Source organism: Bos taurus, chromosome 11, assembly GCF_002263795.3.
Source record: "Bos taurus isolate L1 Dominette 01449 registration number 42190680 breed Hereford chromosome 11, ARS-UCD2.0, whole genome shotgun sequence".
In the NCBI taxonomy this organism is placed as follows: domain Eukaryota; kingdom Metazoa; phylum Chordata; class Mammalia; order Artiodactyla; family Bovidae; genus Bos; species Bos taurus.
Genome location: NC_037338.1, coordinates 60,028,594 through 60,056,377, shown reverse-complemented (window position 1 = coordinate 60,056,377; position 27,784 = coordinate 60,028,594). Strand labels below are relative to the sequence as shown.

The 27,784-nt window shown below is 37.2% G+C and overlaps 1 protein-coding gene across 6 annotated transcripts in view; it reads left to right on the top strand.

Annotated features, from left to right (window-relative positions):
* USP34 (ubiquitin specific peptidase 34) overlaps nt 1–27,784 on the top strand; it is a 241,283-nt gene that overhangs the window by 44,716 nt on the left and 168,783 nt on the right. For all 6 annotated transcript variants that reach the window (XR_009496463.1, XM_059891776.1, XM_059891779.1 and 3 more), the window contains exons 3-5: nt 10,495–10,915; nt 17,772–17,822; nt 17,979–18,128. Coding sequence is in view for 5 of the 6 variants with exons in the window: in XM_059891776.1 (XP_059747759.1) it covers nt 10,495–10,915; nt 17,772–17,822; nt 17,979–18,128 (622 nt within the window). In the remaining variant the exon portion in view is untranslated. The remainder of the gene's footprint in view (nt 1–10,494; nt 10,916–17,771; nt 17,823–17,978; nt 18,129–27,784) is intronic.

Sequence of the window (27,784 nt, the reverse complement as noted above, 5' to 3'; positions counted from 1 at the left end):
TTGTTAGTTGTATTTTATTTTATATTTTAATTTTTTGTTTTTTTTGGTCACACCCACGTGACTTATATTATCTTAGTTCCCCAACCAGGGATTGACTTTAACTCTTGGCAGTGAAAGCATGGAGTTCTAACCACTGGATCGCCAGGGAATTTTTAGTTATATTCTTTTTTTTTTTTGAAAAGCTTCATTAATTCGTTTAGGCCATGCTGCAGGGCTTATGGAATCTTAGTTCCCTGACCAGGGATTGAACCTGTACCCCTGCAGTGGAAGCTCAAGTACTAGACCACCAGGGAATTCCCCCTTGTTGTATTTTAAATTTACACTGTCATCAAATTTTTTCTTTAGGGTTTTGGTTTATATACCTTTTGTCATTAAATCACAGTTTATCAATATTAAATCTTCTCCGGTTATTCTTGGGATCATTCATGTTTTGCTTTTAAAACATGAATTGTTTAGAAATATGGGAAGGATTCTGTCATTACTTAGAAACATGGAAATGACTGAAATGGTAAAAAATAATTATTTTGAGAGATTGAACAATCATTATGTCATAGCTAGAGATCTATAACAAACTTAAACTTTTAAAACAGTATTATAGTAGAGGACACTTTGACCGTTCTGGGAGCTACTTTCTATTTGTTCCTTCCATAATAATTATGTATATTAGGTTGATTTTTAAATTTCATACAAATATATAGAGAGAATAAAATTGTACAGAACAGTCATTAATATAACCACAGTGTATAGCAGGGATTTGCAAATTACTGTTCCTCGACATGAGTTTAGCTGGTCATGGCTAAAAAATTCTTTTACGTACGTATCTATTTGTTTAAAGATTCTTAGCTCTTCTGAAATTTTCTGGGAAAAAAAAATGTTTGAAGCATTGTGTGCAGTGATTAATGAACACATTAAATACAGTAATAACAGAGGTGAATGTTGTGAGGTGACAGACTGATCATGGAGTTTATCAGAATAGTTTAATTTCAAATAGCATTTGCTTTACAGTAACATCCCTTTATCCTGTGTTTTCTCTTTCTCTCTTGTCAATAAAGCGGTGCTTGTATTTGTTCCAAAAAGATTATAGATTTTAAAACATAAGTGCCATTATTATTGGGCATCTCTTTGCTGAGTCCCATTGACCTGAGTTTCTTTTGACTTAAGTTTATCTGTGCTTACTGTTTGTCCCTTTCATTATGGGTAGGATAGATGATTGGATATTTCGTTATACTAATGATTTAAAATTAACATTAAAAATCTAAAGTATTTGCTGAGAAATGATACATTTGAGTCATAATTTTGAATTTATTGCAGCTACAGCTCGGTAGCAACATGTTATTTACTGGGATAAAATCTTATTCCTGATTTCAGGATTTATAAGTGTGCCACTAAATAAAATGAAATTCAGAGAATTACCATTTTCCTGGCATCTCACCATTAGTTATCAGTGGAGCTGAATGGGTCCTTTTCTAGTTCACATTTATCCTAGATGTATACTCAGTCCTTGTATCAGGAAACTTTAACTTGGAGTTTGTGGACTGGGAATGAAAATATAAATGAAATTTTGATATGTACAGTTTTAGGCAGTAATTTCGGAGAAGGCAATGGCACCCCACTCCAGTATTCTTGCCTGGAAAATCCCATGGATGGAGGAGCCTGGTAGGCTGCAGTCCATGGGGTCCCTAAGAGTCGGACACGACTGAGCGACTTCACTTTCACTTTTCACTTTCATGCATTGGAGAAGGAAATGGCAACCCACTCCAGTGTTCTTGCCTGGAGAATCCCAGGGACAGGAGAGCCTGGTGGGCTGCCGTCTATGGGGTCACATAGAGTCGGATACGACTGAAGTGACTTAGCAGTAGCAGCAGCAGGCAGTAATTTGTAGCTCTCACTGTAGAGACTCTGCCTTTTATCTGATGCTGTTCCGGAATATAGTGCTTTAGACTGTGGCCTTGGAGCCCAGTAGATGTGGCTTCCAGTCCTCCATCACCTGTATACTAGGTGATTATGACAAATTAGCTAACTTCTGTAAACTCTTACTTCCTTACTTGTGAAATGAGTAATAATAAAGCTACTACTGTCTTCATGAAGTTGAAGAAACAAGATACTTAGTACAGTATCTAAACAAAATAACTTAATTAAACACTTATTTTAATTAAAATTGTTAAAACTTATTTTAGAAAATGAAATCTATGTTGAAGGGGTACATAAGCCAAAGAATGAAATGTCAAATTGGAAAACAGTTTGTCATATTTATAATGCTGTTCACATGTTGATAAGTAGCGATAGTTATTTAGCTGATAGTAAAAAATACCAAAAAGTAGAATATTACACTTGTAATCATTCATACTGATAGAAGAGAGAAGTGACAGTAAAATATCCAGTTGGATCGCAGTGCTGTATAGTAAAAGTTGTTGCCTGTTCGCCTGCTCTGCTCTCCCTGCTCCTGTTTCTCTCTAGGGTATCAAAAAATATTGTTGCTTAGGTTAAGATTGTGGTTCTTGTAGGGGATAATTGGCTACTAATAAGACAAAGTTGGAGAAGGTAATGGCACCCCACTCCAGCCCGTACTCTTGCCTGGAAAATCCCATGGACGGAGGAGCCTGGTAGGCTGGACTCCATGGGGTCGCTAAGAGTCGGACACGACTGAGTGACTTCACTTTCACTTTTCACTTTCATGCATTGGAGAAGGAAATGGCAACCCACTCTAGTATTCTTGCCTAGAGAATCCCAGGGATGGGGGAGCCTGGTGGGCTGCCATCTATGGGGTCACACAGAGTCAGACACGACTGAAGTGACTTAGCAGCAGCAGCAGCAGCAAGACAAAGTTAATTTACAAAAGAAAGTCTTAACTTGGTGGCTCATGACCATGGAAAATCCATCAGTGTACCTTCATGCACAAATGGACCCATGACATCTCATACAAAATGTTCTTTATAGGTTTTCTGGGAGAAAAGTGTTAACTTCCCTAAGATTATGAGTGATGAAGAATCACTTTTCTGATATATTGATTGGCCAGGATATAGGTGAAAGAGAATGTTCACTTGAAAATGCAGTATGTTAAAAGTTTAATATTTATAGAAAGTTCGAAGGCTTTAATATTTTATAATTTTCCTCCTGTTTAAAGGATATAATTACTGTGAAAATCTTTTTAGAAAATACAGAAGATAAAAGTTTAAAAGGAAAATATGCCATCACCCAGATTGACAACTGGTAAATTTTTTTGGCATAACCTTGGTGTAAGGTTGGAAACAGTAAAGTTTAAAGTTTTACAAAAATGTGATTATAAAACTGTATCTTTTATAATCTGATTTTTTTTATGTGAACTGTGATCAGTCTCTATATCATCAAATATTTTTTTAAACTGTTCTATACTGGAATATAATCAGTTAACAATGTTGTGGTAGTTTTAGGTGCATAACAGAATGACCGTGTCATCCTTATTTCGTCATCATTTTTAATTGCTTCATCTCAGTAATATAGCTGTCACTTCTTTGTAAGATTTAAGTAGTTATGTATGTTACTTTAACAGATTATCATTATTTTATCACTATTGGAATGGGAAATTGGAATGAAATGGGAAATAAAATGAATTCTCAGAGAATGGGGAGAGAATATTAGAATAAATTTAAGAATATAAATTTGGAAAAGAGCATATATGGATATGAAAGGAAATGTCATTAATGATGAAGGCATTGATCCTACAAGGCAAAATCCTTCTTGTTGGAATTGCTGCCAGATTTTTTTTTTTTTTGACTTGTTTAAAGCCTATTATAAAATAGGCTTATTATGTTTATATCTTGAAGATGCCTTTAGTAGCCATTCAGGTTTCCTCATTGTCTCCTGCTTGTCTACTTTCTAATCTTATTTCTCCCCTGAAAGAATTCTGAGTGCTAGGTAGGGGGTGATTCTTTGTATTTTCAGGCTAAAAATTGTACCTTTCTTATTTGTCATTTGTTACTTAATAAATATTTGAGGCTATTGCTTATTTTTATTGTTTTAATCAACTTTATTTTAAAACTGTTTTAGAATGGTTTTAGATACTACTGCTTTTGAATAGGTTAATGTATATTCTCCACTGTTTAAGAGTTTAGTCTTTATTTTGGCATTAAGATTGTGGCTAGTGGGATATTGATATTGACCACTATTCAAAGTAGTGCTTTTCAGAAATTAGCTCATAAATAAGCTTTTGCTAAGGTTGGATACTGTAGATGAATAGTTTTTTCTCATGTTTAGCAGTACCAGGCCAGGAAAATGTTAGATCTGTTGGAATATTTGCTAGATCAAATTATGGAATCCAGGTTGAAATAATTTAATTTTGACATATAGCTTCCTCATGAATGTGTAGTTAGTATTTTTATTATATTAATTAATGCTACATATTTTATGTTGGGGGCTTCCCAAGTGGCTCAATGGATAAAGAATCCACCTGTAATGCAGGAGACATGGGTTCGATCCCTGGGTTGGGAAGATTCCCTGGAGTAAGAAATGGCAACCCACTCCAGGATTCTTGCCTGGAGAATCCCATGTACAGAGGAAGCCTGGTGGGCTACAGCCCGTAGGGTCACAAAGAGTCAGATATGATTGAAGTGACTGAGCACACATGCATTTTATATTATCATTTAGAAATTTTTATCATTGTGTGTTCTTAAGTGTAAGCGTACTCCACTCACATAGGCAGCACAAAACTCTACTTAAGTAATAAAAGTCTTATCAGGCTGGTAGTAATAGGGGTAAGACAGAGAATAAAATAGGATAAGCTCAGGTAGTCAAAGGTAATATATGATTTTGGTGTACAAATACAAAGCAATATGTGTAGAGTTTAAAAAATAAATGGGAAGAAAAGGCCTGTAAAAAAGTCCATTGTCTCCTGTCTTCTCAGACCCATTTCTGTTTTCAATTCTTTAAAATGTTGGTTTTGACATTAACTTATTTTCTGAAATAGTAATTATATTTCAGCTATATCAAAAATCATATTTCTATTGCTTTATTAATTTTGGATATAATTTGTGAACTTCCTTTTCTGATGCATAATGGTTTCACCCACTTAACCTTCCCCATCCTCTCAATATAGTTATGTCAGTTCTTGAGGTAGTTCTAAAAATGAAAATAATTGCTCAGTGATTGCCAAAAAAGATTCTGTGATTCACTTTATACCTTAAAATATATCAATTGTTGTTTTCCTTTTGTTATTCTTTGTTTCATAGAGTTTAATGGCTTGTTTTTCATTTGATTAATTTTCTGGGTGGGAATTGCTTATTCTTCCCCCAAATCTACAGCCTTTCTTAGTACTAGTTTTTACATTTTATACATCATTAAGTGATCTGTTATTTCTTTCCTTCCCTCCATCTCCTTTGGACTTCATCTTCCTACTCCAGTCTGTATTGATTTCTCATTAGGGTTACTGAAACAGCTATCTTCTCTTTAGATCATCCTTGAAATTTCTTTTGCTTTTCTGTTGTCTTGGATCTCTAGTTTCATGGATTGCATGCCATCTTTATTAGTTTACTTCTTTATTTTGTTTGGATGATGAGTTTTCTGAGAAAAATTACCAGGGAGATAAATGGTTTTTAGACCTTTGTGGCCTAAAAAAGAAATGTCTCTTCTGCCCTTACGTTTATTGATAACTTTTGTTGGATATAGAATACTAGATAGAAAATTATTATCTCTCAGAATATTGAAAGTGTTATTCCATTGTATTTTATCTCCTAGTATTACTTTGAGGAAGTATGCACTGTTTTTATTCCTGAGCTTTTCCATGTCACTCTTTTCACTCTTCCTGCAAGCTTTTAGGATCTTTATCCCTCCTTGGCTTCAGAAATTTCATGATGATACGTGTTCTCGTGGGTTTTCAGTTCTGAATTTTATTTTTATTTCATAGTTTCCTTAGCTCTGTATTTTCTGCTGTCTTCTTGCAAATATCAGTCAGAAATTATACCTCCTTGATTGATAGTTTTCTTTTTCTCCCCATTATTTTTCTTTGCCTAGTCTACTTTCTGGGAGATTTCTTCAGTTTTACCTCTGGATCTACTATTGAATTTTACAAATTGATGTAATTTTAATTTTTTTTTTAAATTGTGAATGATATATAAGCAAAAGGTATATAGTGCACATCTGTACACATTAAATGGCTCTGTTTTGTAACTGGAATGCGTTTTTTAACAGTATTCTGTTGTTTTGGTAATCGAGTATCTTTCATTTCTCTGAGGATATAAATTAAAACCTTTTTTCTTGCTGTGTTTTATCTACTGCCTCTAAACTTCTTTTGTTTGCTTTCATCTGTTTTTAGTGACACAGTTTTTCCTGGAAAGTCTTAGTATCCTTGGCTATCTTTTCATGGTTAAGAAAGGGCCACTGAAAAATGGATTGCAAGTTCTGTGTGAATGGGGCATCTCAGATTTTGGCATGTACTGTATGATGTGGTAAAATGTTGAGCAGACTTTATTATAGGCGTTCTCTCTTGGTTGTTCACATTTTCTAATAGAAATGTGAACATTTCTGTTAGAATAGAAATAGAATCTTTCCCCTTGGAGATACATTAATCTGATGGTTGGGCAGAGAAGGATACTTGAGTGAGGTTCACCATTCAGTCATAATTTTACATAATTCTCACTTTGATTTTCTTATCTTTGCCTTCTTCAGTATCTTATGTTCCTGAGTTTATCTTGTTCATTTTATGTACAGTAAGAATTTCTTCTTTTCCTGGGTCAGGTAGGGGTAGTATTCTTGCTGTCTGGAATGGGAGCCTGCAGGTTTTAACAGTACCTTTCATTTAGTCCTATTTCCTTTATTTCTACCTTCTGAGGTGTCTGAACCTCTTCAGTCCTGAGCTTTTCCAGTGTTCTGTGGGGTGAATCTTTTTGCTGATAGTTTTCTCCTGTGGCCCCTTCTAAGTTTGTTTATTTGGAACACACTTGTTTTTCCTCCCTTTTCTAACATCCAGAATTTCTTGCTGTCATCTTTTCTTCCATTATCTCTTTAATGATTTTTTTCCTTATGTATATTTGTAGTGTGATTTACAACATAGAAGAAATAAGTTTATTTGTAAAATCAGATTGGGCTTAACTGAAAAGGTGATGTTTTTGTTTTCAAAAACTAAAATTTTTTCCCTCCTTGTGTTGTGGGTGTGGATACAGAGAGACATGCTGAATTGAGAATTCAGATACCTAGACTTCTCAAAATTGAGGAGGCAGTACAATGTATAATTTATATAGTATATAATTATTTTAAAGATATGTGTTTGTGTGTGTGTATTATCTTAAATCCTCAACTCTCCTTGAATGTGTATATTTTACATCTGTAAGGACCTAGATCCAGTTTGTTACTTTGTTCATATATCAATTTAGTATTTTAAGATTAGTTTCCTAGTCAGTTATCAAACAATTTAATGCTCGTATCATGATAGTGTATTTTAATTTTATTATTTCTTAATTTTGTTTTATACTGGAGTATAGTTGATCTACAATATTGTATTAGTTTTAGGTGTATAGCAAAGTGACTCAGTTACACATGTATCTATTCTTTTTCAGATTCTTTTCTTACATAGGTTATTACAGAATATTGAATAGAGTTCGCTGTGCTGAATAGTAGGTCTTTGTTGGTTATCTATTTTATATATAGTAGTATATATATGTTAATACCAAGTTCCTAAATTATCCCTCCCCCCTACCTTTCCTCTTTGGCAACCATAAATTCGTTTTTGAAGTCTGAGTTTGTTTTGTAAATAAGTTCATTTGTATCTTTTTTTTTTTTTTAGGTTTCACATATAGGAGATTATCATATGATATTTGTCTTTCTCTGTCAGATTTACTTCACTTAGTATGATAATCTCTAGGTCCATCCCTGACAGTGAATTTTTAAAGTAAATTTGACTAACTCTTTGGCTTTACTGATCTGAACTCTGACCTTAAGTTTGTTTTTTTGAGGAAAAACTCAAGATGCCATTTTCACTAAAGATAGTCAAATGTATGGTTCTTCCCTTTGACCTTGGTCTTTCCTAAACCTAAAGAAAGAAGCTATTCATCAGAAAAATGTTGATTAATGTGTTTTTCTTCTTGTAGATATTGTAATATTATAGAACTTAAAGCTGGAGGAGGCCTTAGAGATAAAATTCCTTTCATTTTGCCATCTAGAAAATAGTCCTGGTATATCATTTGTGTATTTCTGTGTAACAAAGTACTCCTAAATTAGTGTTTTAAAAACAACAATAGGAAATTCTCTGGTGGTCCAGTGGCTAAGACTTTTGCTCCCAATGCAGGCGCCTGGGTTTGATCCCTGATCATGGAACTACATCCCCCATGCTGCAACTAAGTCCTGGCACTGCTGCTATGTCGCTTCAGTTGTGTCGGACTCTGTGTGGGCCCAGAGACGGCAGTCCACCAGGCTCCCCCGTCCCTGGGATTCTCCAGGCAAGAACACTGGAGTGGGTTGCCATTTCCTTCTCCAATGCATGAAAGTGAAAAGTGAAAGTGAAGTCACTCAGTCGTGTCCGACTCCTCGAGACCCCATGGACTGCAACCTACCAGGCTCCTCCGTCCATGGGATAGTCCTGGCACATCCAAATAAATAATTGAAAAAAAAACACACAAGCATTTCTTATCCTGATACATTTATTATCTCAATTATAAACATTTATCATCAATTACTGTATGAATAGGAGTTTGGAAGTGGTTTAGTTGGTTGGTTCCGGTTGTAGTCATGACCTTACATGAGACCGGAGGATCTATTTCCAAGTTGACTCCCTTTCATGGTTGGCAAATGGGTGGTTAGTGGAAGGCTAGTTTTTTCTCATGTGGACCTTGCTTTGGCCTCCTTGAGTGTCTTACATGTTAGCTGGTTTCCTTCAGAGTGAGTGATCCAAAAGAGCAAGGCAGAAGCAAGGTCTTTTATGACCTAGTCTTAGATGTCACACATTGTCATTTCTGCCACATTCCGTTCATTGGTCATTAAGTCTGGTCCACATTCAAGAGGAGGAAAATTGGGCTTCCCTTTTTAAAGGGAAGAGTGTTAAAGAATTGTGACCATACTTCAGATCTTCCACATCTAGAGAAAAAGAAGTTATTCTTATATGGCCATACAGGAAGTTGGTGATCTTTTTGGTACAGTAAGAGTTTTGATTTGTTTTGATAAATAGATGCAAATTGTGATAGTCGCTTAACTGTCATTTGTCTTTGTATACATTATAACGTGGTACTTGTGTATCATTTACTTATTGACTCACCAGACCCCTTTGATTATCTGTAAAATGCTAGGCACTGTTCTAACTGAACATGTCTAAGAGAACTATAATTATGTGTAATAATTAGACTCTTATTATTTTTATTCTTGTTTTTTACTGGAACTGAAGTAAGTGTGTGTGTAAGTGTTATTCCTAAACACTTTTGATCTGCCAGATAGGGTAGGAACGTCCTTCTAAATAGCCTTCAGGTAAATTATTATTTTTGGCCACTGCACAGCTGGCATGTGGAATCTTCATTCCCTGACCAGAGTGGGAGCACAGAGTCTTAACCATTGGACTGCCAGGAAAATCCCAAGAAAATTATTTTTTTATTTTTATTTAGAAGTTTTTTTTGGCTGTGCTGTGTCTTCATTGTGGTGCAGGGGCTTCTTGTGGCATGTGGGATCTTAGTTCCCCACCAGGGATTGAACCTGCATCCTCCCTTTGGAAGGCAGATTCTTAACTACCGTACTACCAGTGTAGTCCGCTGCAAATTATTTTTAAATGTAACTTAAAAAAAGAAGCTTTTGTTGGGGTATCGCTGATTAACAAACAGTGTTGTGATAGTTGCAGGTGAACACCAGAGGGATTCAGCCATACATATACATTTATCCCTTCTGCCCCCCCAAAATGTAAACTTTTTTATTAGTTGACAGCAAAATCCCTTATGTAAGATAATGAGTCAAGTTTACTAACAAGGTATTTTATTATAGTCAGTTTCCTAATAACGTATTAAACATGCATTGAGTACTTAGTACTTAGAGAAGCAAAGATACAGCCGTAATTCTTGTTCTTAAGTAGTTCTTTGTCTGGAGGGATAAGTGTTAGTCGCTCAGTCGTGCCCAACTCTTTGCAGCCCCATGGACTGCAGCCCACCTGGCTCCTCTGTCCATGAGATTTTCCAGGCAAGGATACTGGAATGGGTTGTCATTTCCTTCTCCAGGGGATCTTCCCAACTCAGGGAATGAACCCGCGTCTCCTGCACTGCAGGCAGATTCTTACCAACTGAGCTACAACGGAAGGGAAGTCTAGAGGGATAGATAAAATATAAAACTGAAGATGATAGCTGTCAATCTAATCTAGTGACTTTTTACCAGTATCAGTTTTTGGTGTGATGCTATCTTTTAAAGTTTTTATAGTGCTACTCTATCAGAAGGGAGGAAATAATTACTTGAAAATAATATTTTAGTATTTACTTTTTTAATACTGTTTTTTAGAAGGATATAATTGTTGCCTCTTTAGGAAGCATTTATTAATTAAATTTTTTTTTTCTCTTGTAGGCAATGTCTGTGCTGCTTCAAAGAGTATAAGCATTTGGAGATTTTTAACCAAGTAGTGTGTGCACTTATTAACTTAGTGATTGCCCAAGTTCAAGTGCTCCGAGATCAGCTTTGTAAACATTGTACTACTATCAACATAGATTCCACATGGCAAGATGAGAGTAATCAAGCGGAAGAACCACAGAATATAGAAAGAGAATGTAATGAGGGAAGTACAGAAAGACAAAAATCAATAGAAAAAAAATCAAACTCTACAAGAATTTGTAATCTGACTGAGGAAGAATCTTCAAAGAACTCTGATCCTTTTAGTTTGTGGAGTACAGATGAGAAGGAAAAACTCTTACTGTGTGTGGCAAAAATTTTTCAGATTCAGTTTCCCTTATATACTGCTTACAAGCATAATACTCATCCTACTATAGAGGTATGTAAAAATAGGTATTGTGAATTTTAAGTAATACCAAGTCATGGTTATGTTGGTAATTTCTCACTTATGAATAAATATGAAGATAGTCATTATTGATGGAAAATTATAAAAATCACTATCGTTATAAAAATTATTTTGGATTTCTTCAGAGCATTTCTGTAGCGACTTGTGTTGAACATTTGCTCAGTGTAATTCTAATAAGGAGAGATTTATAAATTGAACTCATAAAAAGTAAACTATCAGTGATAGATATTTTGCTAATGTATATCTATGCTCTACTTACTGTGACTTTCAAAAACTAGTAATTGAGGAAAAAGGACATGGAATTTCATTCTTAGAAATGTAGGTTAACAGAATTTGGAATTCCTTTTATAAAGAAAAAATGCTTAACAAATTATCTGTAATTACTAGTTTTAAATAATAGTATTTTCTTTTGCATTCAAGATGCTTTACTTATTCCACTAGTGATTTTTTTTCTCTGCCTCCCTCCCTTCTTCCCTCCTCCACTAGTGATATTTATACAAGCCTTTCCGTCTTAGGTTTATTTAGATAATGGCATTTATTTCTCCATATAGTAAGAATTGAAACAGTTATGTGATAATGTATTATAATAATGGCTTAAAACAATAGTGATTATTTCTCATGATTCCATGGCTAGCCTGGTTATTTCCTTTGTTGGTTTTTGTATGGCCTCACTTAACGCAGTTGCCTTTATTTTGGGAGTTGAATGGGTTTGAGAGTCCCAAGATCGTCTCATTCACATGTCTGATCGTGCTGGCTGCTCCTGAGGGCTCCTTGGATTTTTCTATGCATGACCTCTCATTCTTTATTAGGGTAGCCTGACTTCCTTACACGACAGTCTTAGCATTGATCCAGGAAGGCAAAAGTGGAAGCTGTCAGTTCAATTCAGTCGCAGTCGTGTCCAACTCTTTGCGACCCCATAATCACAGCACACCAGGCCTCCCTGTCCATCATGAACTCCCGGAGTTCACTCAAACTCATGTCCATCGAGTCGGTGATGCCATCCAGCCATCTCATCCTCTGTCATCCTCTTCTTCTCCTGCCCCCAATCCCTCCCAGCATCAGGGTCTCTTCCAGTGAGTCAGCTCTTTGCATGAGGTGGCCGAGTCAACTCTTTGCATGAGGAGGCCAAAGTACTGGAGTTTCAGCTTTAGCATCAGTCCTTCCAAAGAAATCCCAGGGCTGATCTCCTTCAGAATGGACTGGTTGGATCTCCTTGCAGTCCAGGGGACTCTCAAGAGTCTTCTCCAACACCACAGTTCAAAAGCATCAATTCTTCGGCACTCAGCTTTCTTCACAGTCCAACTCTCACATCCATACATGACCACAGGAAACACCATAGCCTTGACTAGACGGACCTTTGTTGGCAAAGTAATCTCTCTGCTTTTGAATATGCTATCTAGGTTGGTCATAACTTTCCTTCCAAGGAGTAAATGTCTTTTAATTTTATGGCTGCAGTCACCATCTGCAGTGATTTGGATTCCCAAAAAATAAAGTCTACACTGTTGCTACTGTTTCTGCATCTATTTGCCATGAAGTGATAGGACCAGATGCCATGATTTTAGTTTTCTGAATGTTGAGCTTTAAGCCAGCTTTTTCACTCTCCTCTTTCACTTTCATCAAGAGGCTTTTCAGTTCCTCTTCACTTTCTGCCATATGGGTGGTATCATCTGCATATCTAAGGTTATTGATATTTCTTCTGGCAATCTTGATTCCAGCTTGTGTTTCTTCCAGCCCAGCGTTTCTCATGATGTACTCTACATAGAAGTTAAATAAGTAGGGTAACAATATACAGCCTTGACGGACTCCTTTTCCTATTTGGAACCAGTCTTGTTCCATGTCCAGTTCTAACTGTTGCTTCATGACATGCATATAGGTTTCTCAGGAGGCAGGTCAGGTGGTCTGGTATTCCAGTCTCTTTTAGAATTTTCCACAGTTTAGTATCATCCACACTTTGGCATAGTCAATAAAGCAGAAATAGATGTTTTTCTGGAACTCTCTTGCTTTTTCGATGATCCAGTGGATGTTGGCAGTTTGATCTCTGGTTCCTCTGAAGGTGAAATTCACAGTTCACGTATTGCTGAAGCCTGGCTTGGAGAATTTTGAGCATTTCTTTACTAGCGTGTGAGATGAGTGCATTGTGTGGTAGTTTGAGCATTCTTTGGCATTGCCTTTCTTTGGGATTGGAATGAAAACTGACCTTTTCCAGTCCTGGGGCCACTGCTGAGTTTTCCAAATTTGCTGGCATATTGAGTGCAGCACTTTCACAGCATCATCTTTCAGGATTTGAAATAGCTCCACTGGAATTCCATCACCTCCACTAGCTTTGTTCATAGTGATGCTTTCTAAGTAAGGCCCGCTTGACTTCACATTCCATGAAGTCTGGCTCTAGGTGAGTGATCACACCATCATGATTATCTGGGTCGTGAAGCTCTTTTTTGTACAGTTCTTCTGTGTATTCTTGCCACCTCTTCTTAATATCTTCTGCTTCTGTTAGGTCCATACCATTTCTGTCCTTTATTGAGCCCAACTTTGCATGAAATGTTCCTTTGGTATCTTGATTTTCTTGAAGAGATCTCTAGTCTTTCCCATTCTGTTGTTTTCCTCTATTTGTTTGCATTGATCACTGAGGAAGGCTTTCTTACCTCTCCTTGTTATTCTTTGGAACTCTGCATTCAGATGCTTATATCTTTCCTTTTCCTGTTTGTTTTTTGCTTCTCTTCTTTTCACAGCTATTTGTAAGACCTCATCAGACAGCCATTTTGCTTTTTTGCATTTCTTTTCCATGGGGATGGTCTTGATCCCGGTCTCCAGTACAATGTCACGAACCTCCGTCCATAGTTCATCGGGTACTCTGTCTATCAGATCTAGTCCCTTAAATCTATTTCTCACTTCAGTGTATAATCATAAGGGATTTGATTTACGTCATACCTGAATGGTCTCGTGGTTTTCCCTACTTCTTTAATTTCAGTCTGAATTTGGCAATAAGAAGTTCATGATCTGAGCCACAGTCAGCTCCTGGTCTTGTTTTTACTGACTGTATAGAGCTTCTCCATCTTTGGCTGTAATGAATATAATCAATCTGATTTCGGTGTTAACCATCTGGTGATGTCCATGTGTAGAGTCTTCTGTTGTGTTGTTGGAAGAGGGTGTTTGCTATGACCAGTGCATTTTCTTGGCAAAACTCTATTAGTCTTTGCCCTGCTTCATTCCGTATTGCAAGGCCAAATTTGCCTGTTACTCCAGGTGTTTTCTTGACTTCCTACTTTTGCATTCCAGTCCCCTAGAATGAAAAGGACATCTTTTTTGGGTGTTAGTTCTAAAAGGTCTTGTAGGTCTTCATAGAACCGTTCAACTTCAGCTTCTTCAGCATTACTGGTTGGGGTATAAACTTGGATTACAGTGATACTGAGTGGTTTGCCTTGGAAACGAACAGAGATCATTCTGTCGTTTTTGAGATTGCATCGAAGTACTGCATTTCGGACTCTTTTGTTGACCATGATGGCTACTCCATTTCTTCTGAGGGATTCCTGTCCGCAGTAGTAGATATAATGGTCTTTTGAGTTAAATTCACCCATTCCAGTCCGTTTTAGTTCGCTGATTCCTGGAATGTCTATGTTCACTCTTGCCATCTCCTGTTTGACCACTTCCAATTTGTCTTGATTCATGGACCTGACATTCCAACTTCCTATGCAATATTGCTCTTTACAACATCGAACCTTGCTTGTACCACCAGTCACATCCACAACTGGGTATTCTTTTTGCTTTGGCTCTATCCCTTCATTCTTTCTGGAGTTATTTCTCTACTGATCTCCAGTAGCATATTGGGCACCTACCGACCTGGGGAGTTTCTCTTTCAGTATCCTATCATTTTGCCTTTTCATACTGTTCATGGGGTTCTCAAGGCAAGAATACTGAAGTGGTTTGTTATTCCCTTCTCCAGTGGACCACATTCTTTCAGACCTTTCCACCGTGACCCTCCTGTCTTGGGTGGCCCCACACGGCATGGCTTAGTTTCATTGAGTTAGACAAGGCTGTGGTCCGTGTGATCAGATTGACTAGTTTTCTGTGAGTATGGTTTCAATGTGTCTGCCCTCTGATGCCCTCTCGCAACACCTACCGTCTTACTTGGGTTTCTCTTACCTTGGACGTGGGGTATCTCTTCACGGCTGCTTCAGCAAAGCGTAGCCGCTGCTCCTTACCTTGGATAAGGGTAAAAGTCTTATAATAAAAGTCCAGTCTTGGAAATCACACAGTATCAACTTTGCCATATTCTGTTTGTTGAAACAGTTCACAAGGACAGCTGAGATCAAAGGGGTGTGATGTAGATTCTATATGTGGTTGGGAGGAGAGGTAAAGTTTCATTTTTAACTTTAAAGTACATTATGTTTTTCTATACATCCACGAATAGGTAGATTTGTGGGCATTAACAGATCTACCACATGCCTTTTTTTTTTTTTAAAGGCTGTTTTTTCCAGCTTATTTTTCTATAACCTCCATACTGACTTCTCTAAACGTCTTTCTTCATCTGGAAAAAAATTGTTCTTTACTGAAAATGTTTGCAACAGTGAATTGAGACTATTTAAAAATATAGTCCAGGAGGTGGGTATTTTCCCTATTAGAATTTTCCATAAAACTACTTCAAATCAGATTGTGCTTTGTCTTCTAGTATTCTTAATTATTGTTATCTTCCCATAAAGAAACCTTTTAATACATCTCCTATATGATATCAGATGTTTATTAATCATTCTAAAAAATGTCACCTTGGTCAACAAAAAGGGGATCAGTTCATGCAAAACTCCAAAATGTAGTCGTAAGAACACGACATGAGTCGTGTTTTTAATGCTTTTCATTGATAATCGAAAGATGGTAAGAATCATTTGGTTCAGTTCACTTCAGTCGCTTAGTCGTGTCCGACTCTCTGCGATCCCATGAATCGCAGCACGCCAGGCCTCCCTGTCCATCACCAACTCCCGGAGTTCACTCAGACTCACGTCGATCGAGTCAGTGATGCCATCCAGCCATCTCATCCTCTTTTGTCCCCTTCTCCTCCTGCCCCCAATCCCTCCCAGCATCAGAGTCTTTTCCAGTGAGTCAGCTCTTCGCCTGAGGTGGCCAAAGTACTGGAGACTGAGCTTCAGCATCATTCCCTCCAAAGAAATCCCAGGGCTGATCTCCTTCAGAATGGACTGGTTGGATCTCCTTGCAGTCCAAGGGACTCTCAAGAGTCTTCTCCAACACCACAGACCAAAAGCATCAATTCTTCAGCACTCAGCCTTCTTCACAGTCCAACTCTCACATCCATACATGACCACAGGAAAAACCATAGCCTTGACTAGACGGACCTTTGTTGGCAAAGTAATGTCTCTGCTTTTGAATATGCTATCTAGGTTGGTCATAACTTTCCTTCCAAGGAGTAAGTGTCTTTTAATTTCATGGCTGCAGTCACCATCTGAAGTGATTTTGGAGCCCCCAAAAATAAAGTCTGACACTGTTTCCACTGTTTCCCCATCTATTTCCCATGAAATCATGGGACCGGATGCCATGATCTTCATTTTCTGAATGTTGAGCTTTAAGCCAACTTTTTCACTCTCCACTTTCATCAAGAGGCTTTTTAGTTCCTCTTCACTTTCTGCCATAAGGGTGGTGTCACCTGCATATCTGAGGTTATTGATATTTCTCCCGGCATCTTGATTCCAGCTTGTGCTTCTTCCAACCCAGTGTTTTTCATGATGTACTGTGCATATAAGTTAGATAAGCAGGGTAACATTATACCAGACCACCTGATCTGCCTTTTGAGAAATCTATATGCAGGTCAGGAAGCAACAGTGAGAACTGGACATGGAACAACAGACTGGTTCCAAATAGGAAAAGGAGTAAGTCAAGGCTGTATATTGTCACCCTCCTTATTTAACTTCTATGCAGAGTACATCATGAGAAACGCTGGACTGGAAGAAGCACAAGCTGAAATCAGGATTGCTGGGAGAAATGTCAATAACCTCAGATATGCAGGTGACAACACCCTTATGGCAGAAAGTGAAGAGGAACTCAAAAGCCTCTTGATGAAAGTGAAAGTGGAGAGTGAAAAAGTTGGCTTAAAGCTCAACATTCAGAAAACGAAGATCATGGGATCCGGTCCCATCATTTCATGGGAAATAGATGGGAAAACAGTGGAAACAGTGCCAAAGGGTGTTTGCTATGACAAGTGTGTTCTGTTGGCAAAACTCTGTTAGCCTTTGCCCTGCTTCATTCTGTACTCCCAAGGCCAGATTTGCCTATTACTCCAGGTGTTTCTTGACTTCCTACTTTTGTATACCAGTCCCCTATAATGAAAAGGACATGTTTTTTGGGTGTTAGTTCTAAATCGTCTTGTAGGTCCTCATAGAACTGTTCATCTTCTTCAGCGTTACTGGTTGGGGCATAGACTTGGATTACTGTGATGTTGAATGGTTTGCCTTGGAAATGAACAGAGATAATTCTGTCATTTTTGAGATTGTTCCAAATACTGCATTTCGGACTCTTTTGTTGACCATGGTGGCTACTCCATTTCTTCTAACAGATTCCTGCCCATGGTAGTAGATATAATGGTCATCTGAGTTAAATTCACCCATTCCATTCCATCTTAGTTCTATTTCTTCAGAGAAGAGTTAAAATATACTTTAGAATTGAATCATATTAACTTCAGTTGGAATACTACTGTTCATGAAGAGTAATAGTTGTAAAATATGAGGTTTTGTAAAATCGGTCTTTAAAAAATTGTGGTTTTAAAAGATGGTTATGTGATAGTGTGATGCAATTGCATTTACCTTTTTTTTTTCTTCTTCTTAATCAGGATATATCAACCCAAGAAAGCAACATTTTAGGGGCATTCTGTGATATGAATGTAAGTGCTTATCTTTTTTCATTTTTAGAGTTATGGAAATTTTATTATTTTGTTCATACAGTCTGAGTTTATGTCTGACCAGTATCTTTCCAGTACTGGTAATAAAATGAAAATTACCTCAGATAAGTTTTAAAATAATTTTCTTTTTTTCTTCAGGATGTAGAAGTACCATTGCATTTGCTTCGTTATGTATGTTTGTTTTGTGGGAAAAATGGCCTTTCTCTTATGAAGGACTGCTTTGAATATGGAACTCCTGAAACTTTACCATTTCTGATAGCACATGCATTTATTACAGTTGTGTCTAATGTAAGTATTGTTTGAAATTGATTATTGATTATTTTAATTGATTATTGATTATTGACTTTAATCTTGGGAATAAAGACTTATATTAATAACATGCATTTATATGTCCAGAAAAAGGTTATGAAGATTTGTTATGTTCAATAGTCTTTTTTTTTTCTGGATTATACTTTGAAAAAGTTGAGTATAGAAGTCTTTTTTTTTTTTCAGTCTTCACTAAAGTAAAATTAAAATTTGTATCAATGGTTATGAGTCAGTGCTTTCACTGCGTGGCCTGGGTTCAATTCCTGGTCAAAGAAGTAAGATCTCACAAGCTGTGTGGCATCGCAAGAAAAAATTAATGAATTTAAGTAAAAAATGTAAATTTATCTACCTCTTTTATTTGAAACGTAAGATGGATTGCTTTACACAGTCTTATGCTGATTTTTAGCTTTCCTTGTCTGGAATTTTGTACTGGCAAATTTTTGACTTCTTAGGGTTTTTGGTTTCTTAAATAATGGTTAGCCTAGCCCAGGGCTTTATTATAGTGTGTCTGACTTCCCTCTGTATTACAGGTAAAAAGCTAACATTTCTTTTTGCCTTTGTAAAGAAGATAATTCTTTTGTATGTTAATGTCAGTTATGTGAAACACAGTATGTGCCGAAACACAGAAATATTTTTTATTGTCTCTATATTAAAATTTAACCTGAAATAACCTTTTATTTTGGTCATCATTTTAAAAAATCGTACAGGAAAACTTAAATCTAACTTTGCCAAAGCCAGAATTCTTGTGTTAACTGACTCACCGTAAATAATAACTACTGTGAAATATTTCAAGTGTGTATGTAAAATAAAAATACAAGGGGTAAAAAAGACCCAACAAAATAACTTCGTCTCATTGTTTCCAGTGTAGAAATACACTGGACAGGACACTGCCTTTCTAAAGCGTTTTGAATACCTCCATTTCCATATTTGAACCATTTTTAGCCCCCAGATGCCCTGGTTCCTTGGATAGGTTGAAAATACTACCTGTAACGGCAATGTAGCTTTTGTAGGTTAGGAATATACACTTTGAATTCATAGTTGGCATTTGGATTAACAATTGTGTTTGAATTCTGAATCTGAGCTTCAATTTTTTAATTTGTAGAATGGGAATGATAAGTATGGTGATCTGCCTTGAAAGATGGTGATGAGGTTTTAAGATAGATTTTAAATTCTTATTAATAGTACTTGATAAATAGTAAATACTTAGTTACTGATAGCTGTTATTTATTGTAGCTGTTATTAACACTTAATTCTGTTAATCTGATTGACTTTGTTTGAAAGGAAGTTCTATTCATTTTGGTTTCCTTTGGTAGAAAAAGGAAAAAATAAAATTTTGAGTGAATCCTGTGTTGACATTTTAATTTTAAGCTGTAATAAATTTAGACAAAGTATTTGATTGAGTTTGAAATCGAAAATTCACAAAATAATTTATCAACAGTTTTCCTTAGGAATATTACCTGAATTAAATTTATTTCTTGAATTAATTTTACTAATGCTTGGTTAAAGTCTATTATGGAAGCCTCATTAAAGACTAATTTATTACTCTCTCTCGAAAAGGAGTCCTTTACTAGAGAAAAAGTTTGAATTCAGTTTCAGTTTTCTGTTCCCAGCCTTTTTGTGACTGCTAACTGTGGACTGTTGTCAGTTTGCATAACGTTATTTTGTAGCTCAACTGAGACCAATAAACCAAAGTTAAAATTAGTCATACTGTTTTAATTAATAATGTAATTATTTGGATACTAAATTGATGTGTTTTTTTCCTGAGAGTATAACATAATGTACTTTCCAACCAAATATTTTATAACTTGAATGGGTAACTATCATTTGGCACCGTTCGTCATAAAAAAATATTTTTTGATTTTGCCCTTTTCATTCTGTTTTTCTAAATACAGTTAATACTTTGGTGCAATTAGGAGCTTAAATTGCCGGGGGTTTTTGGTAATTATGTTTTCTGCAGACCCTGTAGTTAATTTTTTTCAGAGTTTGGACATTTAAAGTAGTACGAGTTTTAGCATGATTTCTGACCTTTCTTGGGGTTTTGACCACTCTGAAGTTTATATGAAAGCACTTAGTGATCTGTTTAAGCACTTGAAATAGACATCCCTTTTTAGGCCTTTAAATTTCAGAATTTTCTTGTCACATACAAACTGACTTAGAGCAGAGTAGTTTTCCATTAGTGGAGCATTGTAAATTATAAATCCTGGTGGTTTCTTTAAGTCTCATTTATTTATTTATTTTTGGCTGCACTAACAGTAAGGAAAGAAGAAGAACCTATATTATATGGTTAATAGTGTATGGAATTTGATTTTTATAATGTTTTCCATTATAATAGTATAAAGAATGTAGATTTTACAGAGGAATAATTCTGGGCTTGAATTGTAGTTCTGTTGTACTATCTTTTTGGTATTGTTTGCTTAATATTATTTAATACTTTTTATTTATTTTAAAATTTTATTTACTTTTTATTTTTTTGGCTGTGTTGCGTCTTTGTAGCTTTTCTTTAGCATTTCTTTAGATGTGGTGAGTGGACGCTACTCTTTAGTTGCAGTTCCCATGCTTCTCATTGCAGTGGTTTCTCTTGGCACACAGGCTCAGTTGCTCCACAGCATGTGGGATTTTCCTGCACCCAGGATCGAACCTGTGTCTCATGCATTGGCAGGCAGATTCTTTACCACGGAGCCACAAGGGAAGCCCACTTTTTATCTAATTTTGATTACATTATAAACTTCACTTTTTCCATCTATCAGAATGAGAATATTAAGGGATCAACAAATGGTAGCTCTTTCTGTTAAAAATTTCTTTCCAGTGTTGACATTTTCCCTTGTCATTTTTATTTACACTTTTATTCATTGAGGTCTTTATCTGCAAATAAAAGGTATCACTGTACCTATTTTCATTTTCACCATCTCTAATGTATCTTGTATATAATTGAATGTGTTAACCTTTTAAAAAAATTTGAAATACACATTCAAACAGAAGAGTGCACAGAATAAGGTTTATGATTTATCAAAGTGAATACCCCTTCTAATCACTACCCTTCTAACCACTACTATGCCAAGAGACAAAACAGTTAACTCCCCAGAAGCCTCCTTTATGATTCCTCTAAGTCACTTTCCCATCTCTTTGCCCTTAAAGGTAAATACAATTCATATTTTTATTTCTTGCTTTTCTTTATTGTTTTATTACTTAAGCTTATAGCCTGAAATACTATACTTTAGTTTTGTCCCTTGTTAACCATGTATGGTTAACCATGATTGCCGGGAGAAATACCAGTAACCTCAGAGACACAGATGACACCACCCTTATGGCAGAAAGTGAAGAAGAACTAAAGAGCCTGTTGAGGAAAGTGAAAGAGGAGAGTGAAAAAGTTGACTTAAAACTCAGCACTCAAAAAACTAAGATCATGGTATCTGGTCCTATCACTTCATGGCAAATAGATGGGGAAATAATGGAAACAGTGACAGACTTTATATTTTTGGGCTCCAAAATCACTGCAGATGGTGACTGCAGCCATAAAATTAAAAGATGCTTGCTTCTTGGAAGAAAAGCTATGACCAACCTAGATAGCATATTAAAAAGCAGAGACATTACTTTGCTGACAAAAGTTCGACTAGTCAAGGCTTTGGTTTTTCCAGGAGTCATGTATGGATGACTTGTAGTCATGGAAGGGCTTCCCTTGTGGCTCAGCTGGTAAAGAATTCTCCTGCAATGCGGGAGAGCTGGGTTCGATCCCTGGGTTCGATCCCTGGGTTGGGATGATCCCCTGGAGAAGGGAAAGGCTACTCACTCCAGGATTCTGGCCTGGAGAATTCCATGGACTTTATTGTCTGTGGGGTTGCAAAGAGTTGGACATGACTGAGGGACTTTCACTGCACTTCACTTTATGTATGGATGAGAGAGTTGGACTATAAAAAAAGCTGAGCGCCAAAGAATTGATGCTTTTGAACTGTGGTGTTGGAGAAGACTCTTGAGTGTCTCTTGGACTGCAAGGAAATCAGACCAGTCAATCCTAAAGGAAATCAGTACTGAATATTCATTGGAAGGACCGATGCTGAAGCTGAAACTCCAATACTTTGGCCAGCTGATATGAAGAACTGACTCATTTGAAACGACCCTGGTGCTGGGAAAAATTGTAGGCAGAGGATGAGATGATTGGATGGCATCACCAACTCGATGGACATGACTTTGATCAAGCTCTGGGAGTCGGTGATGGACAGGGAAGCCTGACGTGCTGCAGTCCATGGGGTCACAAAGAGTTGGACGTAACTGAGTGGCTGAACTGAACTGAACCATGTATGTGAAATTACACATAATGCATCTTTCATGTATTGCTGCTGCTGCTGCTAAGTCATTTCAGTCGTGTCTGACTCTGTGCGACCCCATGGACAGCAGCCCGCCAGGCTCCTCCGTCCCTGGGATTCTCCAGGCAAGAACCCAGACTGGAGTGGGTTGCCATTTCCTTCTCCATGAAAGTGAAAAGTGAAAGTGAAGTCGTTCAGTTGTGTCTGACTCTTAGTGACCCCATGGACTATAGCATGTATGGCTAGTTTAATTTAAAATTGAGATTGCGTGTAGCTGAAGTAGCTCAATTTCATTGTTGTATAATACTCCTTTAAAATACACTTCCATTGGTCTGTTTTACTGGTGTTGAATATTTAGATTATTAAGAGTTATGTGGTGTCAGCAACCTCTTACGTGTCTTTTGGTGCATATGTGCATGTGTTTTATTTTGATATATATCTAGTAGTAGAATTTGTTGATGACAAGTTATGCATAAAATCACTCTTACACATTAATGTTAAGGTTTCTGTAAGTAATTGTATTAGTTTATACTCCTACCAGGAATGAGGTTTCCCATTGCTCCGTATCCAAGCAAACATCAAGTGTTCTTACTCCTGATGGATGAGTAGTGGTATCTCATTATGGTCTCCTTTTGTATTTTAAATGACTAAAGAAATTGAACACAATTTCATGGGCTATTAGCCATTTGAATATTTTTTGAGAAGTGTCAGTTCAGGTTTATTAAATTCATTAAAAAAATCAAATTGTTTGCCCTTTCCTTACTGATATATGGAGATTCCTTATATGTTTTTTATACAAGTCTTTTGCCTGACATCCATGGATTACTAATACCTTCTTCAACTCTGGTTTTGCTTTCCATTCTCTTGTATCTTTTAAAGATGATTATTTTTAATATAACTGGCTCAGTGGTAAAGAGTTCATCTGTAATGCAGGAGACGTAGTAGTAGTAGTGGATTTGATCCCTAGGCTGAGAAGACCTCCCAGAGAAGGAAATGGCAACCCGCCATTCCATTCCCGTATTCTTGCCTGAAAAATCCCACGGACAGGAGCCTGGGGGGCTACAGTCCATGGGGTCGCAAAGAATCAGATACAGCTTAGCAACTAAAACAACAAATAGTTGATTTACAATATTATGTTAGTTTTGGGTATACAGCTTCATTTTCACTATAGGTTAGTACAAGATCCCGAACATAGTCCCATGTACTATACAGTAAATCCTTGTTGTTTGTTTTTTAAAATTTTTGTTTATTGATATTTTTGGCTGTGCTGGGTCTTCATTGTTGCATGCAGCTTTCTGCAGTTGCAGTGAGTTGGGGCTGGCTTCTCACTGTGATGTGTTCTCTTGTTCTGATACACAGACTCTAGGGTGAGTGGGCTGCAGTGGAACATGGGCTCAGTAGTTGTGACACAAGGGCTTGCTTAGTTGCTCTCCAGCATGTGGGATCTTCCTAGACCAGAGATCTAACCCATGTCTTCTGCATTGGCAGGCACATTCTTTACCACTGAGCCACCAGGGAAGCCCTTATTGTTTGTAAGCCCTTATTTATATCTAAGGTGTGGTATGTATTTATTAATCTCATTATTGTAGTTCAGTTGTTCAGTTGTGTCTGACTCTTTGTGACCCCATGGACAGCAGCACACCAGCCTTCCCTGTCCTTCACTGTGTCCCAGAGTTTGCTCAAATTCATGTCCATTCTTTGGTGCTCAGACTTTCTTATGGTCCAGCTCTCACATCTGTACATGACTGCTGGAAAAACCATAGCTTTGACTATGCAAACTTTTGTCAGCAAAGTGATATCTTTGCTTTGTAATACACTGTCTAGGTTTGTGATAGCTTTCCTTCCAAGGAGGAAGCATCTTTTAATTTCATGGCTGCAGTCATAGTCTGCAGTGATTTGGAGCCCCCCAAAATAAGTCTGTCATTGGTTTCAGTTTCCCTTTTTATTTGCATTTAGTGATGGGACCAGATGCCATGATCTTAGTTTTTTTAAATGTTGAGTTTTAAGCCAGCTTTTTCACTCTCCTCTCTCACCTTGATCAAGCGGCTCTTTAGTTCCTCCTCACAGTCTGCCATTAGGGTGGTATCATCTGCATATCTGAGGATGTTGGTACTTCTTCTGGCAATCTTGATTCCAGCTTGTGATTCATCCAGTCCGGCATTTTGCATGATGTATTCTGCATAGAAGTTGCATAAATAGACAATATATAGCCTTTCTGTACTCCTTAACTTTCAACCGGTCATTTGTTCCATGTAAGAGTCTATTGTTTCTTGACCCACATACAGATTTCTTAGGAAACAGATAATGTTGTCTGATATTCCTGTCTCTTAAAGAACTTTCCACAGTTTGTTGTGATCCACATAGTCAGAGGCTTTCATGTAGTCAATGAAGCTGAAGTAGATGTTAATCTCATACTCCCAATTTATCCCTCCCTCTCACCTTTCCCTTTGGTAACCATAGGTGTTCTGTTTTGTACAGAAGTTGATTTATATTATTTTTTTGGATTCCGTGTATGAGTGATATCATATAGAATTTGTCTTTCTCTGCCTGACTTTCTTCACTATGTATGATAATGTCTGGGTCCATTCCCATGTTGCTGCAAATTGCAAGTTGTTTTTTTTTAATGGTTTAGTAATATTCTATCACACACACAAACACAAACACACACACACACACACACACACACACACACACACACCCCCAGTTAATGGATTATAGTCTGTGGCAAAGGGGCTTGTGTAAATCAATGAAGTTATGAGCCACACTGTGTAGGGCTACCCAAGATGGACGGATCATAGTGAAGAGTTCCAAGAAAATGTGGTCCATTGGAGGAGGAAATGGGAATCCACTCCAGTATTCTTGCCTGGAGAACCTCATGAACAGTATGAAGAGGCAAAAAGATATGACACCGGAAGCTGGGCCCCCTAGGTTAGAATGTCCAGTATGCTCCTGGGGAAGAGCGAAGGACAATTAACTAAGAGCTCAGAAGGAATGAAGGGGTTAGGTCAAAGCAGAAATGATGCTCAGTTGTGGATACAGCTGGTGGTAAAAGTAAAGTCTGATGCCATAAAGAAGTGTATTGCTTAGGAACCTGGAATGTTAGGTCCATGAATTAAGGTAAACTGGATGTGGTCAAGGAGGAATTGGCAAGATCGAACATTGACATCTTAGGAATTAGTGAACTGAAATGGATGGGAATGGTCAAATTTATTCAAATGACCATTATATCTACTGCTATAGGTAAGAATCTATTGAAAGAAATGGAATAACCCTCATAGTCAATAAGAGTCCAAAATGCAGTACTTGGTTGCAGTCTCAAAAATGACAAAGTGGTCTCAATTTGTTTCAAAGGCAAACCATTCAACATCACAGGAATCCAAGTCTGTGCCACAGCTACTGATGCTGAAGAAATTGAAGTTGACTGGTTCTGTGAAGACCTACAAGACCTTTTGGTACACACACCAAAAAAAGGTGTCCTTTTTATCATAGGGATTAGGAAGTAGGATTAGAAGTAGAAAGTCAGGAGTTTAACAGGCAAGTTTGGCCTTGGAATACAAAATGAACAGGGCAGAGGCTGAGTTTTTGTCAAGAGAACATGCTGGTCATAGCAAAAACCCTTTTCCAACAACTCTTCCAACAGTCTCTTCAGACTCTACACGTGGACATCACCAGATGGTCAGTACTGAAATTAGATTGACTGTGTTATTTGCAGCCAAAGGTAGAGAAGCTCAGTACAGTCAGCAAACACAAGACCTGGAGCTGACTGTGGCTCAGATCATGGATTCCTTATAAAATTCAGGCTTAAATTGAAGAGAGTAGGGGAAATCCCTAGATTGTTGAGGTATGACCTAAATCAAATTCTTTATGATTATACAGTTGAAGTGACAAATAGATTCAAGGGAGTAGATGTGATATAGTGCCTGAAGAACTATGGACGGAGATTTGTCACATTGTACAGCAGGCAGCAACCAAAACCATCCCAAAGAAAAAGAAATGCAGGAAGGCTGTTTGTCTTTTTGAGGAGGGTTTACAAATAGCTTAGGAAAGAGAAGCCAAAAGCAAGGGAGAAAGGGAAAGATACACCCAACTGAATGCAGGGTTCCAGAGAATGGCAAGAAGAGATGAGAAGGCCTTCTTAAATGAACAATGCAGGGAAAGAGAGGAAAACAATTTAGATGGGAAAAACTAGAGATCACTTCAAGAAAATTGGAGATACCAGGGGTACATTTCATGCGAGGATGGGCCTGATAAAGGACAGAAATGGTAAAGATCTATCAGAAGCAGAAGAGATAAAGAAGAGGAGGGAAGAATACACAGAACTATGCAAGAAGTCTTAATCACCTGATAATGAACATGGTTTGGCCACTCACTTAGAGCCAGACATCCTGGAGAGTGAAATCAAGTGGGCCTGAGGAAGCATTACTATGAACAAAGTTAGTGGGGGTGATAGATTCCAGCTGAGCTGTTTCAAATCCTAAATGATTCTGTTAAAGTGCTGTGATTAAGAATTCCAGAAAAATACCTACTTTTGCTTCATTGATTACGCTAAAGCCTTTGACTTGTGGATCACAACAAACCGTGGAAAAGTCTTAGAGATGGGAATAACAGACCACATTACCTGTCTCCTGAGAAACCTGTATGAGGGTCAAGAAGCAACAGAACCAGACATGGAACAAAGGACTGGTTCAGAATTGGGAAAGGAATATGAAAAGGCTGTATATTGTCACTGTGCTCATTTAATTTCTGTGCAGAGTACATTATGCAAAATGCTGGGCTGGATGAATGACAAGCTCAAATCAACATTGCCAGGAGAAATGTCAACAATCTCAATATGCAGATATCATTCTAATGTCAGAAAGTGAAGAGTAACTGAAGAGCCTCTTGATGAAGGTGCAAGAGAAGAATGAAAAAGTTAGCTTGAAATTTGATTGTAAAAAATCTAAGATCATGGTACCTGGTCCCTTCACTTCATGGCAAATTGAAGGGGAAAAAGTGGAAGTGGAAACCAATTTTATCTTCTTGGGCTCCAGAATCACTGGCTGGTGACTAGTCCCATGAAATTGAAAGATGCTTGCTCCTTGGAAGGAAAGCTATGACAAACAGAGAGAGTGTATTAAAGAGCACATGTATCACTTTGCCGACAAAGGTTTGCATAGTCAAAGATACGGTTTTTCCAGTAGTCTCCAGGTGTGACAGTTGGACAGGAAAGAAGGCTGAGCGCTGAAGAATTGATGCTTTCAAATTGTGGTGATGGAGAAGACCTTGGACAGCAAGGAGATCAAACCAGTCAATCCTAAAGGAGATCAACTCTGAATTTTCATTGGAAGGACTGATGCT